General features: G+C 47.1%; 7 protein-coding genes across 7 annotated transcripts; 3 read left to right on the forward strand and 4 right to left on the reverse strand.

Annotated features, from left to right (window-relative positions):
- Positions 1-273: 273 nt before the first annotated feature.
- On the reverse strand, positions 274-2,415 carry ABOM_000231 (vitamin H transporter; the record flags this gene model as incomplete). Its single annotated transcript, XM_022527361.1, has 11 exons — positions 274-361; positions 426-564; positions 672-760; positions 822-922; positions 996-1,116; positions 1,171-1,205; positions 1,259-1,689; positions 1,745-1,784; positions 1,838-1,904; positions 1,955-2,163; positions 2,227-2,415. 11 exons carry the CDS (start codon positions 2,413-2,415, stop codon positions 274-276), a joined length of 1,509 nt encoding a protein of 502 aa, XP_022394692.1.
- A 663-nt stretch (positions 2,416-3,078) lies between these two features.
- On the forward strand, positions 3,079-8,237 carry ABOM_000232 (DNA repair helicase rad5; the record flags this gene model as incomplete). The annotated part of the gene is made up of 8 exons (XM_022527362.1): positions 3,079-3,354; positions 3,439-3,513; positions 3,578-3,645; positions 3,699-4,182; positions 4,238-4,294; positions 5,013-5,085; positions 5,136-6,340; positions 6,402-8,237. The coding sequence occupies 8 exons, from the start codon at positions 3,079-3,081 to the stop codon at positions 8,235-8,237; spliced, it is 4,074 nt and encodes a 1,357-aa protein (XP_022394693.1).
- A 655-nt stretch (positions 8,238-8,892) lies between these two features.
- Positions 8,893-11,792, forward strand: ABOM_000233 (putative ubiquitin-protein ligase (Asi3); the record flags this gene model as incomplete). The annotated part of the gene is made up of 2 exons (XM_022527363.1): positions 8,893-9,300; positions 9,357-11,792. 2 exons carry the CDS (start codon positions 8,893-8,895, stop codon positions 11,790-11,792), a joined length of 2,844 nt encoding a protein of 947 aa, XP_022394694.1.
- A 476-nt stretch (positions 11,793-12,268) lies between these two features.
- On the reverse strand, positions 12,269-13,002 carry ABOM_000234 (CFEM domain-containing protein; the record flags this gene model as incomplete). The annotated part of the gene is made up of 3 exons (XM_022527364.1): positions 12,269-12,660; positions 12,727-12,865; positions 12,922-13,002. 3 exons carry the CDS (start codon positions 13,000-13,002, stop codon positions 12,269-12,271), a joined length of 612 nt encoding a protein of 203 aa, XP_022394695.1.
- A 1,378-nt stretch (positions 13,003-14,380) lies between these two features.
- Positions 14,381-15,104, reverse strand: ABOM_000235 (putative DNA polymerase delta subunit 4; the record flags this gene model as incomplete). The annotated part of the gene is made up of 3 exons (XM_022527365.1): positions 14,381-14,524; positions 14,610-14,677; positions 14,741-15,104. 3 exons carry the CDS (start codon positions 15,102-15,104, stop codon positions 14,381-14,383), a joined length of 576 nt encoding a protein of 191 aa, XP_022394696.1.
- A 1,883-nt stretch (positions 15,105-16,987) lies between these two features.
- On the forward strand, positions 16,988-18,515 carry ABOM_000236 (arrestin C-terminal domain-containing protein; the record flags this gene model as incomplete). The annotated part of the gene is made up of 3 exons (XM_022527366.1): positions 16,988-17,263; positions 17,325-18,209; positions 18,273-18,515. Coding segments are annotated over 3 exons (1,404 nt in total), but the record flags the coding sequence as incomplete, so codon positions are not given.
- A 1,547-nt stretch (positions 18,516-20,062) lies between these two features.
- On the reverse strand, positions 20,063-22,328 carry ABOM_000237 (uncharacterized protein; the record flags this gene model as incomplete). Its single annotated transcript, XM_022527367.1, has 5 exons — positions 20,063-20,172; positions 20,224-20,660; positions 20,720-21,051; positions 21,123-21,814; positions 21,875-22,328. The coding sequence occupies 5 exons, from the start codon at positions 22,326-22,328 to the stop codon at positions 20,063-20,065; spliced, it is 2,025 nt and encodes a 674-aa protein (XP_022394698.1).
- Between the last annotated feature and the right edge of the window lie 828 nt (positions 22,329-23,156).

The following is a 23,156-nucleotide window of genomic DNA, read 5'->3' on the forward strand; positions in this document are numbered from 1 at the left end:
GAAGTCTAGGCCTCACTGACTGTGCGAGAGAGGAAATTGCGCACTTCCGGGAGATGAAAGAAGTATAAAGTTAACTATAGCAAATGCCAAATACTATATTCTTGGTTACTGGCATTTCATGGTTTGCAATATAGACCTATGGGGTTGGAAGACGCGTGCTAAATCACCGGAGAATATGGGAATTGCAGTTGCATATTCATAGGTGTATCTATACAAACCAGATATCAAGTCATATCCAAACTTCCGAAGAGCATTCACTATACATTCATATCATCATGTGTCCTTTAAGATATCCCTAGCTGATCTCCCATCCTCTTCCAGTGGAGCCCCACTAAGCCCATTCTCCAGAATTTGCGGGTGCCTGGCCAATCTATACGTTAGCTACAGGACTTCTAACCAAGGTAATTTAGATATGGAGTCCTTACCTCCTGATGTAAAATTCAATTCCCAGCATTGAAACAATACTTCCGGCTGCCCAAGCAGCCGACAACGGGAATCCAATAGGATACCGCGGACTATCTGACGTTCTCCAAATACGAAGTGGAATTGTCGCATGGCCAACGTCTTTTTTTGAATAAAGATTAGCAAGGCCCAATCACAGTATTCAGTGGCATCAAGGAAGGAAAAAAGGAGGAAGGATAAAAACACAGTACTCGGTGGGTTAAACATACACACAAGCGTAACAGTTAGGGCTACGAGGATTGATCGGACTTCGGGCTCTTTGCGAAGGATCTCGCCAATCCAAGCTAGTAGTGCATACCTAACAGATAGTTTTAGCTTAACAGGATGCGTAATCTGGGAAGTAGAAGAGCAGGACATACCCCCACCCACTGGTAGCAAAGGTCATGAAGTAGAAGGCCATGACTGTCGGCGTGGAGTCGGGCCAGGCAGATAAGACAGAACAGCAGAGGACTTGCAGCAGCTTTGGTAGTGTTAGACAATCTGCGGATAAAAAGGCTATTATAATGTATAACTCAGTGTGTAAGTCTACCTACCGCTGTAGAGACGGCCACTTGCCATCGCCATTGCTTCTTGTCACTCAGATAATTGAGACCGACATTGGTGACGATTGAGATTGCGTATCCGCCCAAGGGGATGAGGTTGACAGTGTACGTGCTGCTTTCGTTAAAAGATTATCTTCACAGCTAATGATGGCATAATGTAGCTTACCTATATAGCTGTTCACCATTATCATTTTTTAGGCCCTATCACAGATCAGCATTTAACTTTGCCACCATCACAAGTAAGAGAGATATACCTTAAGGTATAGCAAGAAATATGAGTTGCACCTCTGACTCCATGCATATTGAAGATATGCAGCTATATAGAGCCAGCTCAATGGGGTTTTCAGGAGAGCACGAATCTTCTCCAGAACAACTTGCCGATTGACAAGCTCATTCGTCTTAATCCCATGGCTCGCCATGCGGTCTACAGCAATTATGCGTTCGCGCTTTGTTAACCACAACGCCCGGGTGATACTGGGAGAATCGGGGATAATGAACAGGCCAAGCATGCCCCATGCCATCGTTATACAACCCGTGACTATGAACAGCCATTGCCATCCTTGTAGTCCGCCTGCGCCATCTAGGTTCTTGTATAAGGCTGCCTGTAAAATCCCAAGGAACATATTGCCTGCCGTGCCACTGACACCGAAGATTGCCAGGCGTGTTCCCAGCTCCTGGGGAGTATCTAGAGTTCTTCTTAGTCTGAAACAGGTATACGAATGCGATATCCTTGAACATACACCAGTTGAAGAGTAGACTGGCAAGGCCCGGCCAAGAGGTCTGCCCTTTTCAGTGTCCATATCTCTACCTTAAAATGGTAGGGTGGTACTTACGGACTCGAAAACCCCCAAAAAGAATCTCAATGCATATACTGTTTTTGCATTCTTTGCGGCAAATGTACTGCTATGAGCATTAGCATGCTTTAGAAAGCTTAGAGGAGAGAGTCTTACGCCAGATTTAATGCACCCCAAATAATTTCGCAGGTTGGCAGCCATATAGATGGCCTAATCTTCGTTTGCGTCAGCTGCGACGGCACGATTGCTATAGCGTATCCGATAGAAAAGAAGGTTGTGAATTCCACGAGTTCATTGCCATAAAGACCGAGGGACTCCTTCATCCCTGAAACATATGCCTGGGTAGTTGCAGACTGGTCCATGTCCTGCAGTTCATCCGGTTAGTAAAACATTTGTTCGGATTATGCTGAGCACCAAGGGAAACCGACCTTGGTCAAACCAGAAACAAATGCCCATGTCAACAGCAGGAAATCAATTTTAAGAACCACCAGACGCTCTCTGTCAGTACAGAGTTTTGATAAAATTGAGTTTTCCCATACTTGGCTTTCTGCATCGCGTGGACTCTCATCATTCGAAGGGCGTTGTTCAATAACCACACTGTTTTTGGTCGTCGCCATCCTTCAACTGGGTATATAAGCCTTTAGCATGGTACGTCGTTCCCAGTTGGAATAGTATTCCTTTATCGGAGACAGAAGGTTTATATGCTGGAAGGAATCACTCATTTGTCTATGGCGCGATAGTTATCATCGATGGCCTGCGACGTTGGCCTGTAGCCAAGTGGTTTAATCCAAAGTCTGATTGGACTTTCGCAAAGGACCAAAGATTCAAGATGGCCAAGAATCGGAAGTTAGAAATTAACATGCACGTCCTCTTTTAGTGTTGGAGGAGCTTGCGTCTCTGCAATACAGCGTATGTGAATGGGTGTTGATGGTGTATTTCTTGGCTTGAAAGGCATCATCATGTCATATCATTGAATCATTTTGGCACAAGTTCTAAGGCTGTGACCACAATAGGTAATTTTTTTCGGGACTCCTCCGGTCTTGGTTTTATTAGATCCCTTCGGAAGCAACAAGGATTTGACTGGGGTCATAGAGAATGGAGGGGTATAATTGTTGCCATTCTTAGGAATTGTTTAGCCCTCACCACTAGTGGCGCCCCAGCATGTAACCGTCTATATAACCTGGTCCCAGCCCGATCGGCATAGACTGTAACATCAAGTTTTGCTACTATTTTCTAGTAGCAAAATCTGTAATACCAATGTCTAATAGATCTTAGATATCATGCCTAATAACGATTCTGCCCCTCTCTACCCCGCTTACCTCCCTGTCCGTCCGGAAGGGTTCACTCCAACTCTGAGGGTTCCACTCCAGGATATTCCCGAAGCAGGATGTCGCGCAGATCCCTCCTTACCAGATATCTATACTAAAGACAGCCAGCTTAAGAACATAACCCCACGTATTGGAACGGAAATACGAGGAGTGCAGCTCAGTCAATTAAGTACGGAAGGCTTGGATCAGCTAGCACTGTTGGCTGCTCAGAGAGGCGTACTCGTTTTTGTATGGTGACCTAACTTCAGCCATTCCATGATATGGGCTCGTCACTCTTTCTACCAACCGAATACTAACTAACGAGCGGTGCAGAGAGACCAAGATTTTGCCAACATTGGGACAGGCCGACAGCGGGATATCGCAGCTCATTATGGACCCCTCCATCAGGTTGGCCTATGATAAGCCTCGTAAAGACGTGCAATTCACATAGACTAATGCCCTAGTTGCATAGCATCCGACAATGGGATACCCACAAGGAACCAGTCCTGAGTTTCAGGTCGTGTACGCAGATGAAAAAGTGTATGAAAGTCTACCCTCCGCACCGTATCTCCCGCCAGCTAATGGACTTCTAGTGGAAATCTTCGCACTTTGCTTGGAAGACGTACAAGCTATGATCTTTGGCACATCGACCAGACATTCACGCCCAATACACCCGGAGTAACATTCTTCTGGGTTCTTGAGACACCTGCGTCTGGCGGCGGAGATACCGCATTCACATCACTGACAGCCGCCTATCAAGCGCTCTCGTCCACGTTTCGTGAAGGTCTACATCCGTTGAAACTCCTACACACCAGTGCCAGTGTGGGGGAGGTTGCGCGTATTGGGCAGGAAAGAGCACTGAAGGAGGCAGTACAAACTGAACATCCGCTTGTTATCGAGCATCCTGTCACCCATGAGTCTGCGTTATTTGTGAACCCGACCATTGCAAGACAGGTCGTTGGGTACAAGCCAGAGGAGTCGGAAAACCTACTAACATTTTTGCATAATCATATTCGGTCATTGGATTTCAGTTGTCGGGTTTCATGGGAGAAAGGGACTGTTGTCGTATGGGATCAAGTGCGTACCGCAGCTTCATACATCAGCGTGAAGACTTTGCTAACCTGTGTATTAGAGAGCAGTTGCACACTCAGCTGTGCCAGACTTCGAGGATGGTGACCGCCGGCATATGGTTAGAATCATCGCATATGGCAGTCAACCCCAGGCAGTTTCCGTGCACAAAACCTAGAAGAACGCCGCGTAGTTCTATACAATATGCGAGCCTATCCGGCGAGGTGAACGTACCAAGTAATGAGGCGAAGAAAATACCAGTATACATGTATCTCAGAAGTCTGAAAAGAAAAGTCTCCAAGTGGTTCCAATCTCGATTACTCAATCTTTTACTGTTCCTCTCAGAAAATCTGCAACCTCACCCTGTCTTGTCAATATCTTTACTATCCTAAGTGATCACTTCCTACTATCTGCCACCCATACCCTTTGACATTCGTAATGTATCCTACATTCCTACAATAGCTCGATGATATTCTAAGATCTCTCACTTTCTCTCTTCCACTAGATCATCTTCACTTCACCTATGATATACCTAACCTGGACTACATATTTCTTTTACACTAACTTTATCTGCAACCCTTTCCCACGGTCTTAATCGATTATTCAACCATTTTATGCATTTCAATATTCAAAAACACCATACATTCTATCGTACTTGACCACAGATTTTTTCAAATCCCTCAGTTCGTCTCATTCCTCAATCTTACATGACAGATATCCCCGAGAATTATATTTTAACTGTCACAGCATTCATGCAGTATTCTATATCTATCACTGCCCTCCCCTGTCTACTTGATCAATTCTCCATTACTGTGACTGATACACCGACACTGTTTTAGTTTACCGGATTTCGAACTTATACCATGACGTCTGACACGGATTCCGATCATGACCTTGGCCATGTCGAACATGGTAAGAAAAAGCACATTCGTTACTTTTCCATATGCTAACAAAATCTGTAGAGAAAGACGACGGAGTCCCCGAAAAGCTCACTCCAGGAAGAGGAAAAATGTGGCTCCAAAAGATCCTCAAGCTTGAGACTCATAGTGAATGGTTTGAGTGGCTAAGGAGTCCATTAGTTGCCCCCTGGTGGAAAGAGCTATATAGCGACTGTCTATCCAGGCCAAAGTCAGGAAAGCCCGCCAGAGTCCGTTACAAAGTGGTGTTAGAAAGGCTAGCTCGCGGGGAGGCAAACGGACAAACGAGATATAGCGCGCGATTTCCTGAGAAGGATGAATGGGACCTTGCTGACCATCTAGCACGCTTTGTGTGTATGGTTAAGACTGAGAACTTTAGGTCTAATCAGGGCGTTTTCTTCAGGCAAAACTTTCCCGAGTCATCCATGGAAGCCATCGCCTGCGCCCTTCTGAGCTACTTGAGGAGCACCAATGGAAATTCTATATTAGGCAAGCGTCCATATTATAAGATGTCCAAAGAAGGGCCGTTATCTTGCGTGGATCTAGAAGCAGACGGGCAGGAATCGGATCAGCTAAGCGCCGAAGAGCCTGAGCTGATAGATATTATGATAGATAAGTGGCGCGAGGAGATGCTTCATCCAAGAGAGCGGATTGTCTTGACCAGATGTTCTCCAGATTACAATCCACAGGAAAAGTACTGGCAGTTCCAACTAATTTCCGAAGCCCTAAAGAGAGCTGAGACGCCGTCTGTGGATGAGCAGATTGAAAATTTAGGAGAGCTACTAACCAACCAGAACGCCACTTGGGAACCTACTCTGGACCATTCTGTTGATGGTTTAGATCCGTTAGTGAACAGCCAGACTGATCATTTTGATCCAGTGAAAATAGAAAAGACGGCAGACCTAGAAGCAAGTATGGCTGCAGAGATTGACACGAGTGACTTTGAGTCCTCCATGTTGATCATTCCAACAGAAGAATCATTGGAGCAATTTGAAAAGCATCGAAAGATTCTAGACAATCCCGAATATCAGGTAGACAATCATGAACAGGCCTGTCAGATTCTCAAATTCGCAAATCCTAGGGCACCACGAATGAGATCCATGAACCGATCAGCTGTTCTAAAGTTCTGGCAGCCGGTTGCCATAGCCCGTTTGCTTGATATTCGTGCAAATACTAAGGTTCGAGGTGCTATCCTTGGTGACTCTGTGGGGCTAGGAAAGACGTGGGAGGCTATTGCCGTAATGCTCAAGGTCTGCACTGCCCCAAACATGTTCAGTTAATAAGCTAATCAACGAATAACCATCCATATAGATATGGGAAGATTATAACCAATCTGTTAAACAGGCAATGAGTGAAGGAAAGGGACTCCCGGCAGGTAAACCATTTTTGGTCGTCTTGCCTCCGTCACTCATCATGCAATGGTGTGCAGAGATCACTCGGGTTACAGACAAACTGCGAGTTGTGTTGTATTATGGCAACAAGTCATCTAAAGAGGGCATACAGTCACTGAATACTATACTGCATAAAGAACATGAGCTGTTTGATGGTTCACCAGTCAATGGTCGGACAGTGGTTATTACTTCTTATCAAACACTGAGCAACCGCCATGGGCCCGCCGCCGTGAAGGTATGGTGTAGAAAAACAGGTCAGAAGTATATGGAGGATAAACCAACTTCACCACGGGATTTTCCGCAGCTCCTGGAAGGGTGCTTTTCAGATGTGATAATTGATGAGGGGCACACACTTCGAAATTCGGATACCTCACAGTCCAGGGTGGTCTACTGGTTAAAGGCGAACTTCTATCTACTATTGACTGCCACTCCTATTTACAACTCTCGTGAAGACATGCGCGGATATATCCCACTACTGTTTAAGCCACCCTCTCAAGCGGATAAGGATACGTTGAAGAAGTTAGGGAGAGACATTTTCAAACTGCCCTCTGAGAACCCTGCAAGATACGTTTGCTGCACGAAAGAGGCAGTGGAAGATTACATTCTTGACCATAAAGTGCCTCCAATGGAGGCAGGGGAGCGCTTACGTGTCATATTTGGCCAGATCATGGTTAGAAGAACATTAACATCTCGTTTGGAGTCATTCGGTTCAAGGATGATAGGGAGCGATATACCGCCAACCCATCGCAGACTCTGCACTGTGGTATACAGCCAAGAGGAGCAGGATATGTATGCTAGACTTTCTGCTATTTATGTCGATGGACTTTTCATGAGGCATCCGAAGGATCCCGCTAAAGTAGTTTGGAACATGTCTAAACTTCGCAAGCTTTGTCTTTTAACCTCATGGCTAGGTTTCGAATATCTCGAGCATACGCTCTACGCACCCAATATACCTATGGCCTGCAGGAAATTGAAAGAGGGGACTCTTGGAACTATCTTCGCACGAGCCATAGTGGGGCAACTGAATACTCAACCCCAAAAGTCTATCTACCAGAGCATCGAATCGATAGTTGATGCACGGAGAACTTGGGTTCTTGAATTTCTCCTAAAGGGTTCGCCCAAAATGAGGGCTATGCTTCCCGTCTTGCGTGATCAGGTAATTGTTCATGGCGAAAAGGCAATGGTTTGGACCCAGTTTCCTGCTGAGCAGATCTATGTTGCAGCCATTCTCAAAGAGGCCCATATTGATGCGGAGGTTTTCCATGCTGGACTGACTCGTGATGAGAGGATGGCCCTCGTCGAGCGGTTTACACAGAAACACGATGAATGCATGGTATTGATATCTGCATATAATGTCAATGCTGCTGGCATTAATCTACAAAATCTCTGCCGCAACGTTCATCTCCTCTCGGTAGGCTTGTCCAAGTCGGTAGTTAACCAGGCTATTGGAAGAGTAAGTCGACTCGGCCAGGAGCGTATGACATTCGTCTATGAGTATCGACTTCAGTCCTCCTTTGACCAAGAACTTGTTTCCCGCAGTGAATGGAAAGCCCTTCCCGGTTTAGTCGCAGACCTTGGTGAGGGTTTCAATTTCCCTTCAATTTCGAAAGGTGCAAAAGGCCTACTCAACCGATGGGTGCTACGAGCTGGAGAGTTGTATCAACTTGCATCTGGCGAGCCTGTGAGAAAGGAAGACATCACGGAGAGTAGGTTTATTCTCCAGAAGTTAATGAGATCTATGGAAGACACTATCTAGTTTCTTGGTTTTCTCTCTTTTTCTTTTTCGGTAGTTTATGATGATATTGGCACGGATGGGGAGCCCGGAGAGCTAGCAAGACTCGTTTGTACCCCACAACTAGAAAAAGGGTCAAAAAAGTATCTTGTTACTTGATCAGGTGCTGGGGCATAAAGAAATTCGGGGGTCTAGTTTTGAGAATGCCAAACATGGACTTTTGGAGATACTACCTCGTTGATTTAGTGCAATTTGAATATCTTTGCGTATTTTAATGAAACTTTCTCTTCAAGAGAGATGCTATGACTGACAATTGGATATCGAGCCTCATCGACTTAAGTGTACTCCGTACTCCTCCGTCGCCTTGGCGTTCGTCAACTACACCGAGGCACGTGCGGAACCAGCAGATTCTCCCAGGTTGGATTAGCGCCGGACTTAGGGAGTTGACAACAACTAAAGGGAAATGCGACCTATCTTCAATGCTTTCGCTGACATCTAGGCTCATGTTTTAGGACATGATGCACTCAAGATTTCCGTCACTTTGATACCATTATTCACTCGGATAACCTCATCCTACCGCGACCGGTTGATCTCGCCGCGAATGTCTTGTACTTGAAGCCTGAACACTCCGGATCTAGCCCAGCAGGCCGGCAAGTGCCGTCCAACCAAGCAGCCAGCCATGTCTGCCTTGCAAGGGACAGTGAATGCACCGGTGACTACAACCACTGTGCAATCTCTAAATACAACGATCCCGGCTGCCGCTACCTCTGTACTATCCTCGTCCGCGCGCGAACTGCTCGCCGCCCCGTTCCGTCGTTTCTCCGCACTCTCGTCTCATGTCAACCGGCTAGTGGGGTTATCGAGTATGACAACATATTTGGGGGCCTCAGAAGTGGCAGGACCAGCAGGAGGTGCAGTGATAGAAGCGACACAGACAGCAGCGGATGCTGCCAGAGAAGGCATCGTTGAAGCCGCCGCGCAGGCCGACTCGAGTTACCATCTCACCGACATATTCCAGGCTGTTATAAAGTTCAGTGGTTTCTTTTCCTACTTGACTAGTCGATGGTCTTTGGCTTGCTTCACCGTGGTAAAGTTCTACCTGCCAGATAGTTCCCATGACGTTCCTGCCCTAATATATCAAAGGCCCTTATTCTAAACAGGATCACCATATATGCGTCTACCCGGCGACACCTCCATCTTGATTGGAGCCGACGACTAGCTTTACGAATTATACCGATCCTTCTCTTTATATCTCAGATCCACTCGCTACTCCGCGCGATCCGTTGCCAGACGTCGACCGAGTACTCACTCATTCGGTACGGCACTCCCGGGAAACGTTTGTTGTTTGATCATGCTGGGGGTGGAGGGTTTCTGTATTCGCTCGGCTCCGCGCTTTTGCCATGGGAGACAGATGAGCAGTCTTGCAGTGCAATGAACATGGACCGGCCCGCTAGTTCCTCAGATATCTCCTATGGATCGTTTGTGCTTCTCTGGCCGGTGTTCCTCCGGCTGTGCCTAAGTCACTTTGTAGAAACACTTTCGTGCGCGCTACAGGGAAGGGCAGTGGTTACAGAGGCTGGGATGTCTATTTTCGAGCACTCTCTTGCATTTGCCGAGGCGGAGTCTACAATCAGCCAAACTCTTGGGCTAGGACTGTTTGGTCTACCCAAGCAAAGTACTAGCAAAGATAACTTGGAGGAAGGTGCCCAATCCACCCTTCATCTACTGAGTAGGACTCAAGTTCTCGAGCGGATGAATGTGACTCCAGAGTTACTTCTGATCGCTTTGATATCATGTTGCAATAGTCTCACCTCGAACGTCCTAGATGTGTTTGGGAAACAGAGCCGGTACCGATTATTCAATACGGCGTTCTGGGGCCTTTGCTTCATGTCTACCATGGCGTGGGGCTTGCTGAAAGGCTCGTCTGTGGGAAGTGAGAACGTGGTCCTCAAATTTCCCACAGTTTGTATCGTGGGATTCGTACCACATCTGCTAATCCTATCGGGCATTATCACATGTGCTGTGATCTATATGCTTGCTCTCCTCGTCACAGCTTTCTCCCTTCCTGTCGATACTCCTCAGCCATTGTCGCTTCGAGAGAGATTCACGTTGGCACATGAGAATATGCAGGGCGCTACCCAGCTCCACAATATTCGATTCAATAGACACGAAGACTTCTATACCACTCTGTTGAGAATTGGATACACCGCCCTGACTGCAGCCAGTGAGGCGGTGTTTCTGAACGAAGGCAAAGGAGTTGTTGCTCGAAGTATGACATGGCTAGAAGAAGATAGGTTGGCAGAGATCGAATCGTCACGAGAAAAGCGATCTTTCCGGGACCCTGTCAGTCATACGAGCGATGTTCCTTTCGGCGGTGGTGAATCTGTGGATTTTGATATACCAGAAGCGCCTTCCGATTGGGAAAGCGGATATGGCCGGGAGAAGAAGATCGAGAGGCCCAAGAATGGATCCAGATCCCTGCGAACTCAGACAGACCCAGGTGGTGTTGGAGCTTTCCGGGGCATGGTCCGGTGCTACCATGGCTTTGCTTTCTTTCGTGGAATTTCCTATCTCCTCCTTAGATGGACTGCTTTTGGCTTGGACAAGCTGTTGAGCAAGGTGGGAATTAGTGCCCGGCCGCAATGGCTAAAATCAATAGTAAGACCACGTAAGAGTCGACCTCAGGGGCTGAAGACCAAAGAAGCGGCGTCCCTCGATTTCTGGATCTTGACAGATTCTGGCGAGTTGGTGCTACCAGCGGACTACGAGTTCGATGTAGAAACAGAAATGAGGAAGCGGGAACGATCAGGTGCAACGCTTTGGGAACAGTCGGATGAGCAGCGACTTGATGACAAGCTTTACGGCTGGTGGAAGGCTGGAGGCTCATGGGGTGACCGGGACTTGAGCTCAGACTACTCACCTCCCGAAAACGACAATGATGACACGACCAGTGTCGTCTCAATGTCCACGACCACAGACTCTGAATGGGAGGACGAATCGGACGGCCGCCGTACGCCCACCCGCGACAATCCTTTCCCTTCGGGTTTCTCCCGCGAAAGCACTACCGTACAAGAATCAATGATGGATATTGGTTCCTTCGCGCGCTTGCTCGATCCGCGTGATCAGGAAAGCAGGCAGGAAGCACGCATCCTAGCTGCTCATCTCGCTGCCGGTCAAGAAGGTCGTATACTGACTCGACGTCGCTTTCAACAACAGATAGAGCATGAAAGGGCACAGGTATTATTGTCATCTCGATTGTCGCGGGAAATAAGACCCGAGAAACGAAAACCTACTATGGAAGAGGAGAGTGAGATACTTGAGAAACTTATCCTCTCCCGACGCTCAAGCGCTTCCGTCCGTGCTGACGAGCAGTCGTGGGAATCTGGCGCCTCGGGATTGGGGCCAAGCGGGCCACCGTGTGTTATCTGCCAGACAAACCCACGTTCAGTCATTACATGGCCATGCCGATGCCTCTGCGTTTGCGAAGAGTGTAGGGTGAGCCTCGCGATGAACAATTTTGGTAGTTGTGTGACTTGCCGCCAGGACGTTGGAGGATTTGTGCGGCTATGGGTGCCATAGACTTCTTCTTTACCAATTCAATTTTATTACTTTTTTAATGTTTTTCTACGGCGGCGTTACCCTAATGGGCATACCAATGCATATATTACTACATGATCATCACTTTTTCTCGTTCTAATTTTAGTTTTCATATAGAATTTGCTATCTTCCCATATCCGATTACACTTAAAGAGTACAAAAGGAATAGTACTACCCCATATCATCCAATGTGGTTTAAGATTAACCAAATCTGTTTCTGTATCAACAAAAGATAGGTAGAAAGTAAGCCAGAGAGCAACAAAAGGAAACAATTCCCGCATTAAAGAACCAAAAGCCGAGGCAGAAGGTAAAAAAACAGGTAAGACAATCATTAAAATTATATTATTACAAATCCCAAGCCTTAGTCAACATACTAACATTCAATCCTTGCAGGGACGACAATCATTGGGATGCACATCCCTTCCTTCGAAGGGTAACATCAACCCCAACTAAAGGAATCAAAGGTGGTAATACGCAGCCACGGCAGCGACAGCCATACCGATAAAGCCCCCCGTGACTTGTGCTGCTCCATTCGTCTTGAGAGGCGGGGTAGCTGAGCTGGTCGTAGCTGTGCCCGAAGGCGAAGCACCGCCAGTGCGAGTGGATGCTCCTGGGGACGAGGAGACATGGGAAGAGCTAGCGGCCGAAGACGAGGGCTTAGGGCTAGAAGATACATGTGTGGAGACGGTGGGGATGGTCATGGATCCTGTGGGTGATGCCCTTGTGCCTGTGCTTGTTGTCGTTGCTGTTGTGGTGGTGGTTGCTTGTGGGGTACTTGAGGCTCCTGGGTTGGGGACGCTGATGGGATGGCCAGCTGAGGAGCATGCGGAAACAACGACCCTAGAGACAGCTTTGAAAAGAGTTATTCTGTTAGTTCCCGGGCTTAAATGGGTAGTCGAGTTAGTGGAAGACGTACAAGATTGCTCGGCGAGAGGGCAGGCTTTTGCGACGCATGGAGTCACTTTCGGGACGAGCTCGGGTTTCTGGCAGTGGCAGGCGAAATCGGCTATGGATGGGCATCCATCACCTTGCAGAGCGGTGACGAGACACGACACCTGTAGGATTGGTCAGTGTTGCTCAGTGGTTGTGATAGAGGGATGGTGGCCTTTACTGCGCAAGCTGGAATGTTGGGGAGGTTCTGGGCGACGGCCAAACTGACAAACAGGACGATCAAGTGGTGAAAGAGCTGCATTGTAGCGATTTAGAGGTTCTTGTCAAGAGGAAAGAAGGGATGTTGGAACGATATCAAAACGAGTGTCGATATTTAACGAGCGGTGACGAAGACAAGAGTTACATCTCTCGGGAGAAATGGGCGTCTTTTTATAATCCATGAGGGGAACGTTTCACCAGATTCAGGGAATTGCATCACATGCTTATTAGCTTTAAGATTAGAGCTTGTTCCATTACAAGCTTCTCTGGTCAGGACGGTGCAATTCTTCTGGTTGGGAAAGGTCTACCCAATCGTTCCTGGACTGTCACGCCATGTGACATGCAACACGAACCCTACATGAGTTCATTCTCCGGTACAACTGGGGAGTAAGGCCTTAGTGCTGTTGGTGTTGGTACTCCGTACACCCTGGGAATGATCAAGGTACGGCACAGGGGCGTAAGCAACGCTAATGATGATGCCCCTTTGACCTATTGACTTTACTATTGCAGAAGGCATACGTAGGCTCGGACCAGGGTGTTCTGCACTTATACGCTGGATTTCCACTTGGATGAGGGGTTATACAGGTCACTGGCCAGGTTATTGGTGGACTCCGTGCAAACAATTTCGATACCTTGCTAGTCGAACGACAAGAAGGCTATGAAGTTGTCAATATCAGAGGTCTGAAGTAGGACAATTTCCGTGGATAATAGACGCATTTAAGGCTAGAGACGTAGCTAAGCACTTACTGGTTTGCATCAGACACTCAATCTGACTGGACCTGGACATATTTAGCACTCTGTCCGGTAGATGCAATTTTACTTCTCCTACCACTCATTTGCTATAAGGGCAAAGGTAAGACATGGCGGAGCCCATCGGGGCATGGGCCAATGTGTCACAGGTGACGAATCAAAACAACCTATATTGAGAACACAAAGTCCAGTGAGACGGCTTCGGGACTTTGCTGATAGGTTTCTACCAACCCGAAAAGTAAGACATCTACTAGGATCTTGTGCAATGGGGCGTGGCCGAGAACAAAGCAAGTGTAACCTATGTAAATCACTGTCTGTTCGCGTGTGGCTGTCTTTGAAGAGTTCTTTGCGATATAGTAGTTTGTCTTCGTCTCCCCGTTGGTGGAATCTTGGGAACTCACCAATGAGAAATCCATAATCCCTAGTCCAAGTAGTTGGATAGGAATCTCTACGCTACCAAGGAGTAGATGTGCGATATAAAAGAAAATTCAAAGATCAAATACATTATAACTTGTGTCACAACCGATCATGTGAACACCCAAGTTACCGCAATCGAGGGTATGTATATACAATGTTTTCCCAACGCCCTGCTCCGAATAATAAACACAATGCCATATACCTTCGACACTCATCTGTTCCAGATCACACTATCTGTACAGTGGAATGGTGGCTCAGGATAGAAGCTCGTCAACGTATGCCCTCTGTTTCACGTCATCTTTATGTTTGAGTAGTACGGCCAAGACCTCAATTGGGGGGCTGAGATTCAAAGAATTCGCACGTCTCCATCGCTTCAACCGAGCAATTCCAATGCAAGGCTAGATATCAGTCAGCTAGATGTTCTCCTTGGGCACCAGAAAATGTTGGACATATGGGAACTTATGATGCACGAAGCAAACGTACCCCAAATTGACTGGAAAGATCGAAATGTCGAAGAATCTTTTCATGTAGTGCGAGGTCTTGCTGGTGAACTGTCGCGCATACTGTTAGCGTTTTGGCCCTGCATAATGTAGCTGTACAGTGGGAACACTAACACCGAGGTCCCCTTATCTTCTCTTCCTCTTTCCTCCAGTATTGCTGCAGGTCCTTCTCGGTGATATTAATCGCCTTTTTGTCTTCTTTCGACAAGGGCTGTTCAACTTCCTCCTGAGCTTGTTGCCTCACGGCAAGCTCCGCCACATGCGGCTGCTCAGGCTCAGTAGGTGTAGCCGACACTTGTTCAGGCTCTGGGGTTTTCTCAGAAATAGAGGCGATAAGTGGTTCAAGGTCTTTGGTCTTCTGCGTTTGCGTCGGGGTCACCGATGGCTTGGTAACCCTAGACTTAGATCCGAATGAGAGGGTGGCCTGGTTCGAGCGGGTGGCCGTGGCCTGGCCACCGCGACGACGAGTGGGAGGCATTTTTGCGATATCTTTGTGGTTAATAACGGATATGTTGAAGAAAGATAGTCGGGACCTATAACGTACTAAGATGCAGGGTGGAGAGAACGGTCTGGTCTGGGGTCAAACCGGTACTGTGTAGTTCGACGGTAGTAGTGGGGACATCGATGTCATAAAGTTTGGATTGGTAGTTGCACATGGCAACCGAAACCCTCAATCAATATACTAGTATCGGGGATGGCCGTTGGGTGAGAAATACTAACAATATAATAGTATCGCTCTTCCTCTTCTGGAATATGTACTCAGAATTATCTATTTTTCTTTCTCTCATTTAACGTTTCCTCCTTTCTGTTTTTCTTTTTTTGCCCTCTAGGTTATACATAGCTGCGGCAGTTCCAGTAACTCGAGTTATTTTGTCTTGTCCGAATGCGGCTACTCGGAAATAGTCACAACCCTAGCTGATTATTTCGAGCGAAAAAAAAAATTTTAAAATAAAATAACAGAGATACTAGTGATAGGTATCAATTGAATCGGTACTGGAGCTCTAGCTGGGCTAGTTAATATCATCAAATACTGTGTGGTAACCCTGCGAACATGTCCGGCTCCATCTAGGTAGAAAATATATAGTTTTCTTACCATGAATGAAAGCTCGTCGCCAACTCCTATGTATTTCTCACCTTTATCATTTTTGAGGAGACGTCCTCAATTATTGACACAGGACCATGTAGCCCAGTACATTCCTATATTTTAATCCTATGCAGGTTTCAAACCTTGAAACAAGTCATTTAATTCTCAATGTCAGTCTATCAGAACCAGGACGGTAATGTACCATTCTCGAACAAATAGGTTATCACGTTCCGGAGGATCCATTAGGGTGTCCGGGCTTCAGCATCAATCGGCTTCCGATACTACCTCTATCCCTCCAAGGTGGTTGTTACTAGTAGCCGCACTCTCGCTGACATCCCAGCAGAGGAGCAAGTTCAACCGAGCAACCGTGCTCACTATGTGAAACATATGTAGTGCTCTGTACCCTAATACAGTAAGGATTGTTTCGAGATTGAGTATGAAATCTTCCTGTTCGTTGGACAAAATTTATTGATCCTGATCACTTGCAGGAAATCATACATACACCGATTATGACGTAAGGACCAGACAGTGAAGAAGTGGACAGCCCTCAACCATTGATCATCTTTCATGATATACATAGCTGCCTGATGAGTCGCTTTGCAAATAAGATTACCACGTTGTTGTTTCTGTTTCCCGAGACATACATATGTACATGAAGGGGGGCTGTTCACAGGGCAGTGACAGGCCGTCGAGGCCAATGAGACATTCAATTCAGCCTTGTTGGGTCTAGTGGGTTCGAATGTGTAGTGTACCAGTGGTTCACCAAGTCTTATTTATAAATAGGAGGGCCTGTGCATGATGGCAGTATTGCTTAACCTCCCGTCAAAGATAGCATTGACGAACAGAAAGCAATAGGAGTTAAAAAGAAAAGGAGAGGAAGGTATTGATTGAACTTGAACGAGCAAAGGTATTTATGGCTCTCGTATTCATGGAAATGAGTTGTTGCCGATCCGCTGACGGAGGAGAGTGCATGTTAAACCGGAAAGGGTTGGCAAAGCCGCCGATCGAATCGAGGCTCGACAAGAGGTACTTGTTGTAGCCGCCGCAATCGACTTGCTCCTCAATCACAACTTCCACCCACCCCCACATAGGCGGCTATTCGACACCTATTCCTGTGCCCTTTTACGCTTATTTAAAAATTCCCCGGTTTCACTTACCAAGAAACCTGAGACACCTGCGCCTTTGGATTCGGTACTTGCCAATCGATAATCCGTACATCCTCTTGCGATCCGCTGGGAGGTACTCCGTTTCTTGGGTCGTCCGAGCGCTTCTCCAGGACAACACAAGCCGCTTACCGCAACTGCGCCGTCGCAAAAGCTTCGGCGCAAGGCGTTCGAGCGGAAACCGCTGGTCCAGCCGGTCTCTATGACCCTTTCAAGGAGTTTGAGGTCGTCGAGGTCGCATACCCCCCGGATAAGCTCCGGAGCGCATCCCTCTCAGCCGCCCCATGGTGGTGCGGGTGTAGCGCTCTCAGCATGGCCGCCTTCGTGCGAGTGTCGGGGCCGCCGAATGGCAACTTTCTGATCGGGTATCCAGGTATATCCGCAACCATGGTGAGTGTTAGCCTTCCCTCCACTTGATATGTCATGAGCGTCGCAATAACCGGTTGACTAGCCTCGTATTGAAGGCAAGGTTGAGATCAGGCCTAGTGTCGGCATCACGGCCCCCGTCAATGTATCACTCGTTACCATTTCCCTTCACCGTCGTGAGACAATACACCCTTCGGCGGATTCCGTTACCAAGAAACACCTGGCCCCTCCTCGGAAAGAAATTACAGATATCGTGGGCAAAGAGATGTTGCTCTTTCGCTGCCCCGCCGGTCGAGAATATGAGGAGGTTATTTCTATGGACCTGCCTTTCGTCCTTTTCATCCCCTACGGGCGCAGTGGGCTAGATGCGTCTCGGCGAGTCCCCCCGGCGAGTTTACAGCTTCCGAGTCGAACGGCAGAGACATACTACGAGATTGTGGTGATGGTCCAACAAGGACATTCAGATCAGAGAAAATACACTTTTCCAGTGCCAATTGCACGCTATGATACACTTTCTACGTTCGGGATGTATAACCGCCCCGAGTCAGCAGAACGAGTAACAGATCACCTGGTCACTCTGGGCATCTCTTTACCACGATGGTCTTATGGCCCACTTGACCCAGTGAGTGTCTATATCAAACTATCTCCAAACCCGGACTGGATGAGCAAAGCCCGAAAGGTTACAATAAGTAAAATTACGATTGGCATCGACGAAGAAATCATATATAACCACGAAGGTGATGAACCGCAGAGGAAAGTGAAAACCCTAACAAAGAGGACTGAGCACATTGGAATGAAGCTGCCACCGTCGGGTTTCCTAACGAACCTTGGCTTAGTATTCCCAGCGAAGGATATGCGAGATGCTGAGGGAATCCTTCCTAGAGGGAAAGCTGCCTTTCCAATGTATGCAGTGAGCGGGTTCACGACCACCGCAAGCCTTTACAAGATAGAATACTACTTAACGGTAAAGGTTCGTATTCAGTTCGCCCACACCCTTCTGAATATTTAGTAGGATGAAGCTCACTGTCCATAGGCCCACTTGACATCTGCAAGGGATATTGTTATCCGACAGCCAATAGTTGTTTGCCCTCTTGATCACGCCGGGTGTAAAGAAGAAATGGATGCTATTGAGCAGGCCGCTCGAGATGCTGTCCATGTGAACCCAGATAACCCCATGTTGCCCTTACCCTCGATAGTACGACCCAGTGACCCTAACGCTCTTCGTCATCTCGGAGTAGCCATTGTCGGTAACCAGAAGAAGCCTTTGATCGATTGAACAAAGGCAATGGCCGAACTTTTGGATATCCTCATTGGGATGGAGTCCGACGTCTTGGTCAATCTTGGTAGTGGGAGTTTCCACTTTTGCTGCACTATCAAGTGCAAGGCCAAATATACAGGATAGGACTCAGTCTGCACTGCGAGATTCGCGTGCAATTCCCAGCTCGCTAAAAGACGAGCACGATCATGTTTCACGAACGCATGGGCCCCGGAGTTATTTGTTGCATGGTATTCATGATAGCCTTTGTCTTTTGTCTTCGCTGGCCGGGAGGAAACGGGGTGTTTGGGTTTGGTTAGCATTCAGGGAGGGACCCGTTGGCCAGGGGTCACTTATTCTTCGATATCATTCCCTAACTGTGTACGCTCAATCTAATATGTAAGATCTACTGGTAGAATCTGAGAATCGACCAAGCGCATCTATGCACAAGGATTGACTTTGTAGGTACAAAACAAGCAGCAGGACAGAAGCTCGACTCAGTGCTCTGTGCATCAGCTTGGGAGGCAGCTTCACTCTGCAGGCACTGCACCGAGGGCCGATTTATACCTACCACATAGCGTGAATTTAGAGTTATATTCAAGATATATTAGGACTTCGATCATTACCCAAGGACGTTGACAAGAAAATTAGAAGTCACTGAATCTTATTAGTTCCAAGTTATGACCCCGTCTGTCCCGCAAATGTCCCCCGGATGCCTGAACTACCAAAGCAGCTTTGCTCTACCCCACCCCAAGGTCGACGGGAAGAGTGGATAAATTACATGATGGGGATTGGGCCGGCGTTAATATCTGCCTAGGCTAAAAGGTGAGGATAAGTAGATCGGCGAAAATGTTTATATACTACTAGAAGTGAAAAATAGTGGCAGCCGTGTTTTAAGCTGCAATGTTGGAATAGCATATTCTCCGCGGATCTCCACAATTCTTGATTAGATATGACTATAGTTTGAGGAAAGTTATGATTATTCGTGCTAGTAGTAATCACTGCATTCATCAGCTCACTGCAAATACTGAACCCGTGTTTCTGATAATAATATCGGCGTCGTAGAAGAAATCGCATGAACAACAACAGACGAAACCTGCACTATTATTCAAGTGCCAAATTAAAACAGTGGTCTGAAGGCATAAAAAGTAGTTGGGCTCGAGCATATAATGAGAGATTTGCCCAGAGAATTAGTATCCTTGTGTGCCATTATGGTATTCCCAGGAGCAGGTATAGGTTTCTCCAAGTACAGGATTCGATGGTTTGTTGATACCCCCATGTTCCAATTACCAGCGAAAAGTATGCGCTAAAGTATTCCAGACACAAGGAGATTGACATACAGAGGTTTGAAATGCCATCTCCTGAAACAGAACTTGACGATAGAGACGAAACGTTCGAGAGGGTAATCATTTTCGGGCATGGGCAGTAGGGTTTCGGGATGTGCCATGAAACTAGACCTGGGTTGGCCATTTTCTTTTCTTGATGCAGGATTTGTTGATCGTTCTGGCGTTAGCGGAGACCGATACATACTTCGTGGTCCGCTATAGCACAGGTCCGCGGGTACCAAGTCAATTTTGGAGACAAAGGTCTTCTAGGAGAGCCAGGCCGTCGTCAAAAATTTGGAGGTGGGTCCAGTTTTCCGAAAAAAAGGCATGGATCAATCTCTTTTCACCGTAGGCTATTATTTGTCAACAAGTAGCAATACAGAAAAAGGTATGTATGAACTTACAGCGTTTGGGTAAAGTTGTCGTGCAGTTTATGATGATCCATTCAAGGATCATACCATCGCGAATCCAGCCGTGGTATTTCCCGTCAGGACGAAAACGAGCAATATGCTCCAGCAACCGGTCTTTTTCTCTTACCAATTCGACTGCCCACTTCTTCTGCGAAATCCAAAAGTCCACCCTGCCGTCGTTGGTCTGCGACCATTCCGAAACAATATTGACCCCTATACCTGCTATATCGTTGAACGCTCGGTAGAATTCACTCTGATAGGCAGCTTCGATTGGTTTTAACAGCGCTGCACTGGAGACGCTCTTGCCATCTGCCGCGTGTCTCAATTTGCAAGCAGAGAATAGCCCTAGAACATCCACGCACAATTTTTGAACAGTGTTGTATTTGGGATTCATCTTCCTGTTAGGCTCCCCCATAATATGTTCTATCCATCTGAGCTTGATTGGCATGATGCCTCCGAAGTATTCAAAATAGGGGCTAGGGAGACTTACTTCTCGTGCAACCGAGAGGGAATCACATACAGCTCCCCGTCGAGTATATCCCCTGGCTTTGTGGTCTTGTGGAGCCAACCTTTGGTATAGCATACGTCCTCAGGGGATTTGCCGTCGCTTTCGCTAGGTACCTCAATACTGCCTTGTCCTAAAACGTGCACAAGTACTGCACGAACTTCAGAGGTCACCTTGCGACCTTTCGGCAACGATCGCTGAAACAGAGAAGTCGACAGTAGAAAATTCCAGACTTTGCTATCGTCCTCTAGACTTTCGACGAGATGACCCTTGGTTAAAATGTCCAATTTCCCGTGCTTTAGCGCGCTGCGAAAATGCTAATGCCAAGTCAGTTGATCAAGCCTGTCTATGGATGCGGAATTTAGCTGAAGGGAGGAAAGAAACGTACGTTGTAAATGTACTGCAACAACGACACGACACCACCGGGGTGCCCGTTAGTCAAAGAAAATAGGTAATCTTGGGCGTCACAATCGAGCACAAACTTTCCCTCGAACGTAGGATTGGCTGTAATATTTTGGACGGCATTTTTGAACTCGTCTCTGTTGAAAAAGAGTCCAATCGAACATGATGCATGCGGAGTGAGGGAGACCCGCTGGTCCCTGCGAAAGTGGGCTGGGGTATATAACACAGCGTCCGTGTCGACGCCGGTTGACGGGCTGCCATATGAACAAAAAAGACAAATTTTGATGTCCGGACCACCACCGCACACCCTTTGTTTGATTATCCCATCCCAGAATTCCATATCTGAGTATGATGCCTGGGCTTCATCAATGATGATGATAGCTCCTGGAGGTAGAGTATCAGAGCTCCGAGCAAGTCCGTAACTGGCATGGACCATTCTCGAAAATTTCCTCCAAACGCTGTTGCTGCCGTTGGGGAAATTTGCCAACTTCGTCCAATTGCTGACGAAAAACACATTTTTTGTCTTCTTAACCTTATAATATTGCTGCAGCAGGCAGGCGAGGGTTGTCTTCCCACTTGTAGGGGTCCCGCGAACATGAACAACTTGCTGCTCCTCGAGGAGATTTGCTAGCTGAACGACAGTATCTTTCCGTTGAGATAGGAAACGCGAGTCGAAATCTGTTTGTCATATACATCATCAGGTGTCCCATGAAGTGGGTGAGCGAGGCAGAATCTAACCATATTTTCGTGTATAGTTTGCTGGAGTGGCAAAGGGGATATATTGAGAAGCATCCTCGTGTACTAATCCACTATGTCCACAGTGAGAGCATGGTTTGTCCACTGCGTCTTTGATTCTGAGTTCGGGGGAAACTGAGGCTTCGAACTGGGAGCATAAACAAGACGTTTTACCTAACCCTTCTATTTTCTCATAGCGACACTTGCCCCCCATGATATGGAAAGTGGGCGAGCTCGCCTGATCGTTGATGAGCTTGGTAAAAGTAAGCGTGTTCGTGAAGCTGGCACTCATTGCTGTAAGTCTCTCGAGAATCGTCGACAAATGAATCAAAAATACAGGGGAAAGTCGAATGAGGAAGCTGCAACCAACCGCAACTGGGGTTCTTAACTGAAAGGCAAGACGAGGCGGTGACGTTTGAGTTTCAGCTTGATTGGTTGACGCAATGATCACGGTCATGGTGATGTGGTGAATGAATGGTTGGATAATACCCGGAATTTACGCCCATTTGACGCATAAACGGCTGCTCCTACTACTAGTAGTATCAAATGACTCCTCATTCTTGCCTGACCATTTATCAGACGCTCAACGAGGACCCCAGAAAGGCAGCGAGGCACCGCGGCACCGATGTGGTCAAAGAGATCGCCGATGCATCTTAGTTGTTCCAAAAGTAATCGAACTGCGCCAGTCATACTTATCACATTTATGCTGGAGCTACCCCATTGCCAAGGAGCTGGTTCGGGATCGGGACATAGTTCTTGATTCGCTCTGTTCTTAGAGTCCTCACAAGGATAATTTTTTCTCCTGTGAACAACATGTTTTAGATCGTTCTTGCAGTCTTTATAGATGACATCGTATTCCAAGTAGTAGCACATGTCGAACCGCTAGGTCAAGGCGAAGATATGGTTCTAGTTTTCTTGGGAGAGGCACCTTAGAGAATGGAGTCTTGAAGGAAACCAAAGATGGATTGTTAGTTATATTTATATCTAAATAAAGCGAGGATCTAAAATGAGAATTCCTATACCCGACTAAACCTCTGATGATATCTAACTGAGTCAGTCCACATTTTGTGTGATGTACATCCGTATAAGGGTGGCCCATAGCCAATTAGGTGTGATGAGCAGCTTCTGGAGGCAATCTTTAAGAATTTCTGGGACCGTCTGGTATTGTTTGGAGGAGGAACCGAAAGTAGTCAGCGCATTGTTGAGATTAACTGAGATCTAATGAGCCAGCCAAATAATTAATGAGGTGTCTGCTGCTTTAAGTGCGAGATGTAAGTATACACAC

Source organism: Aspergillus bombycis (genome assembly GCF_001792695.1).
Source record: "Aspergillus bombycis strain NRRL26010 chromosome Unknown contig00001, whole genome shotgun sequence".
In the NCBI taxonomy this organism is placed as follows: Eukaryota; Fungi; Ascomycota; class Eurotiomycetes; order Eurotiales; family Aspergillaceae; genus Aspergillus; species Aspergillus bombycis.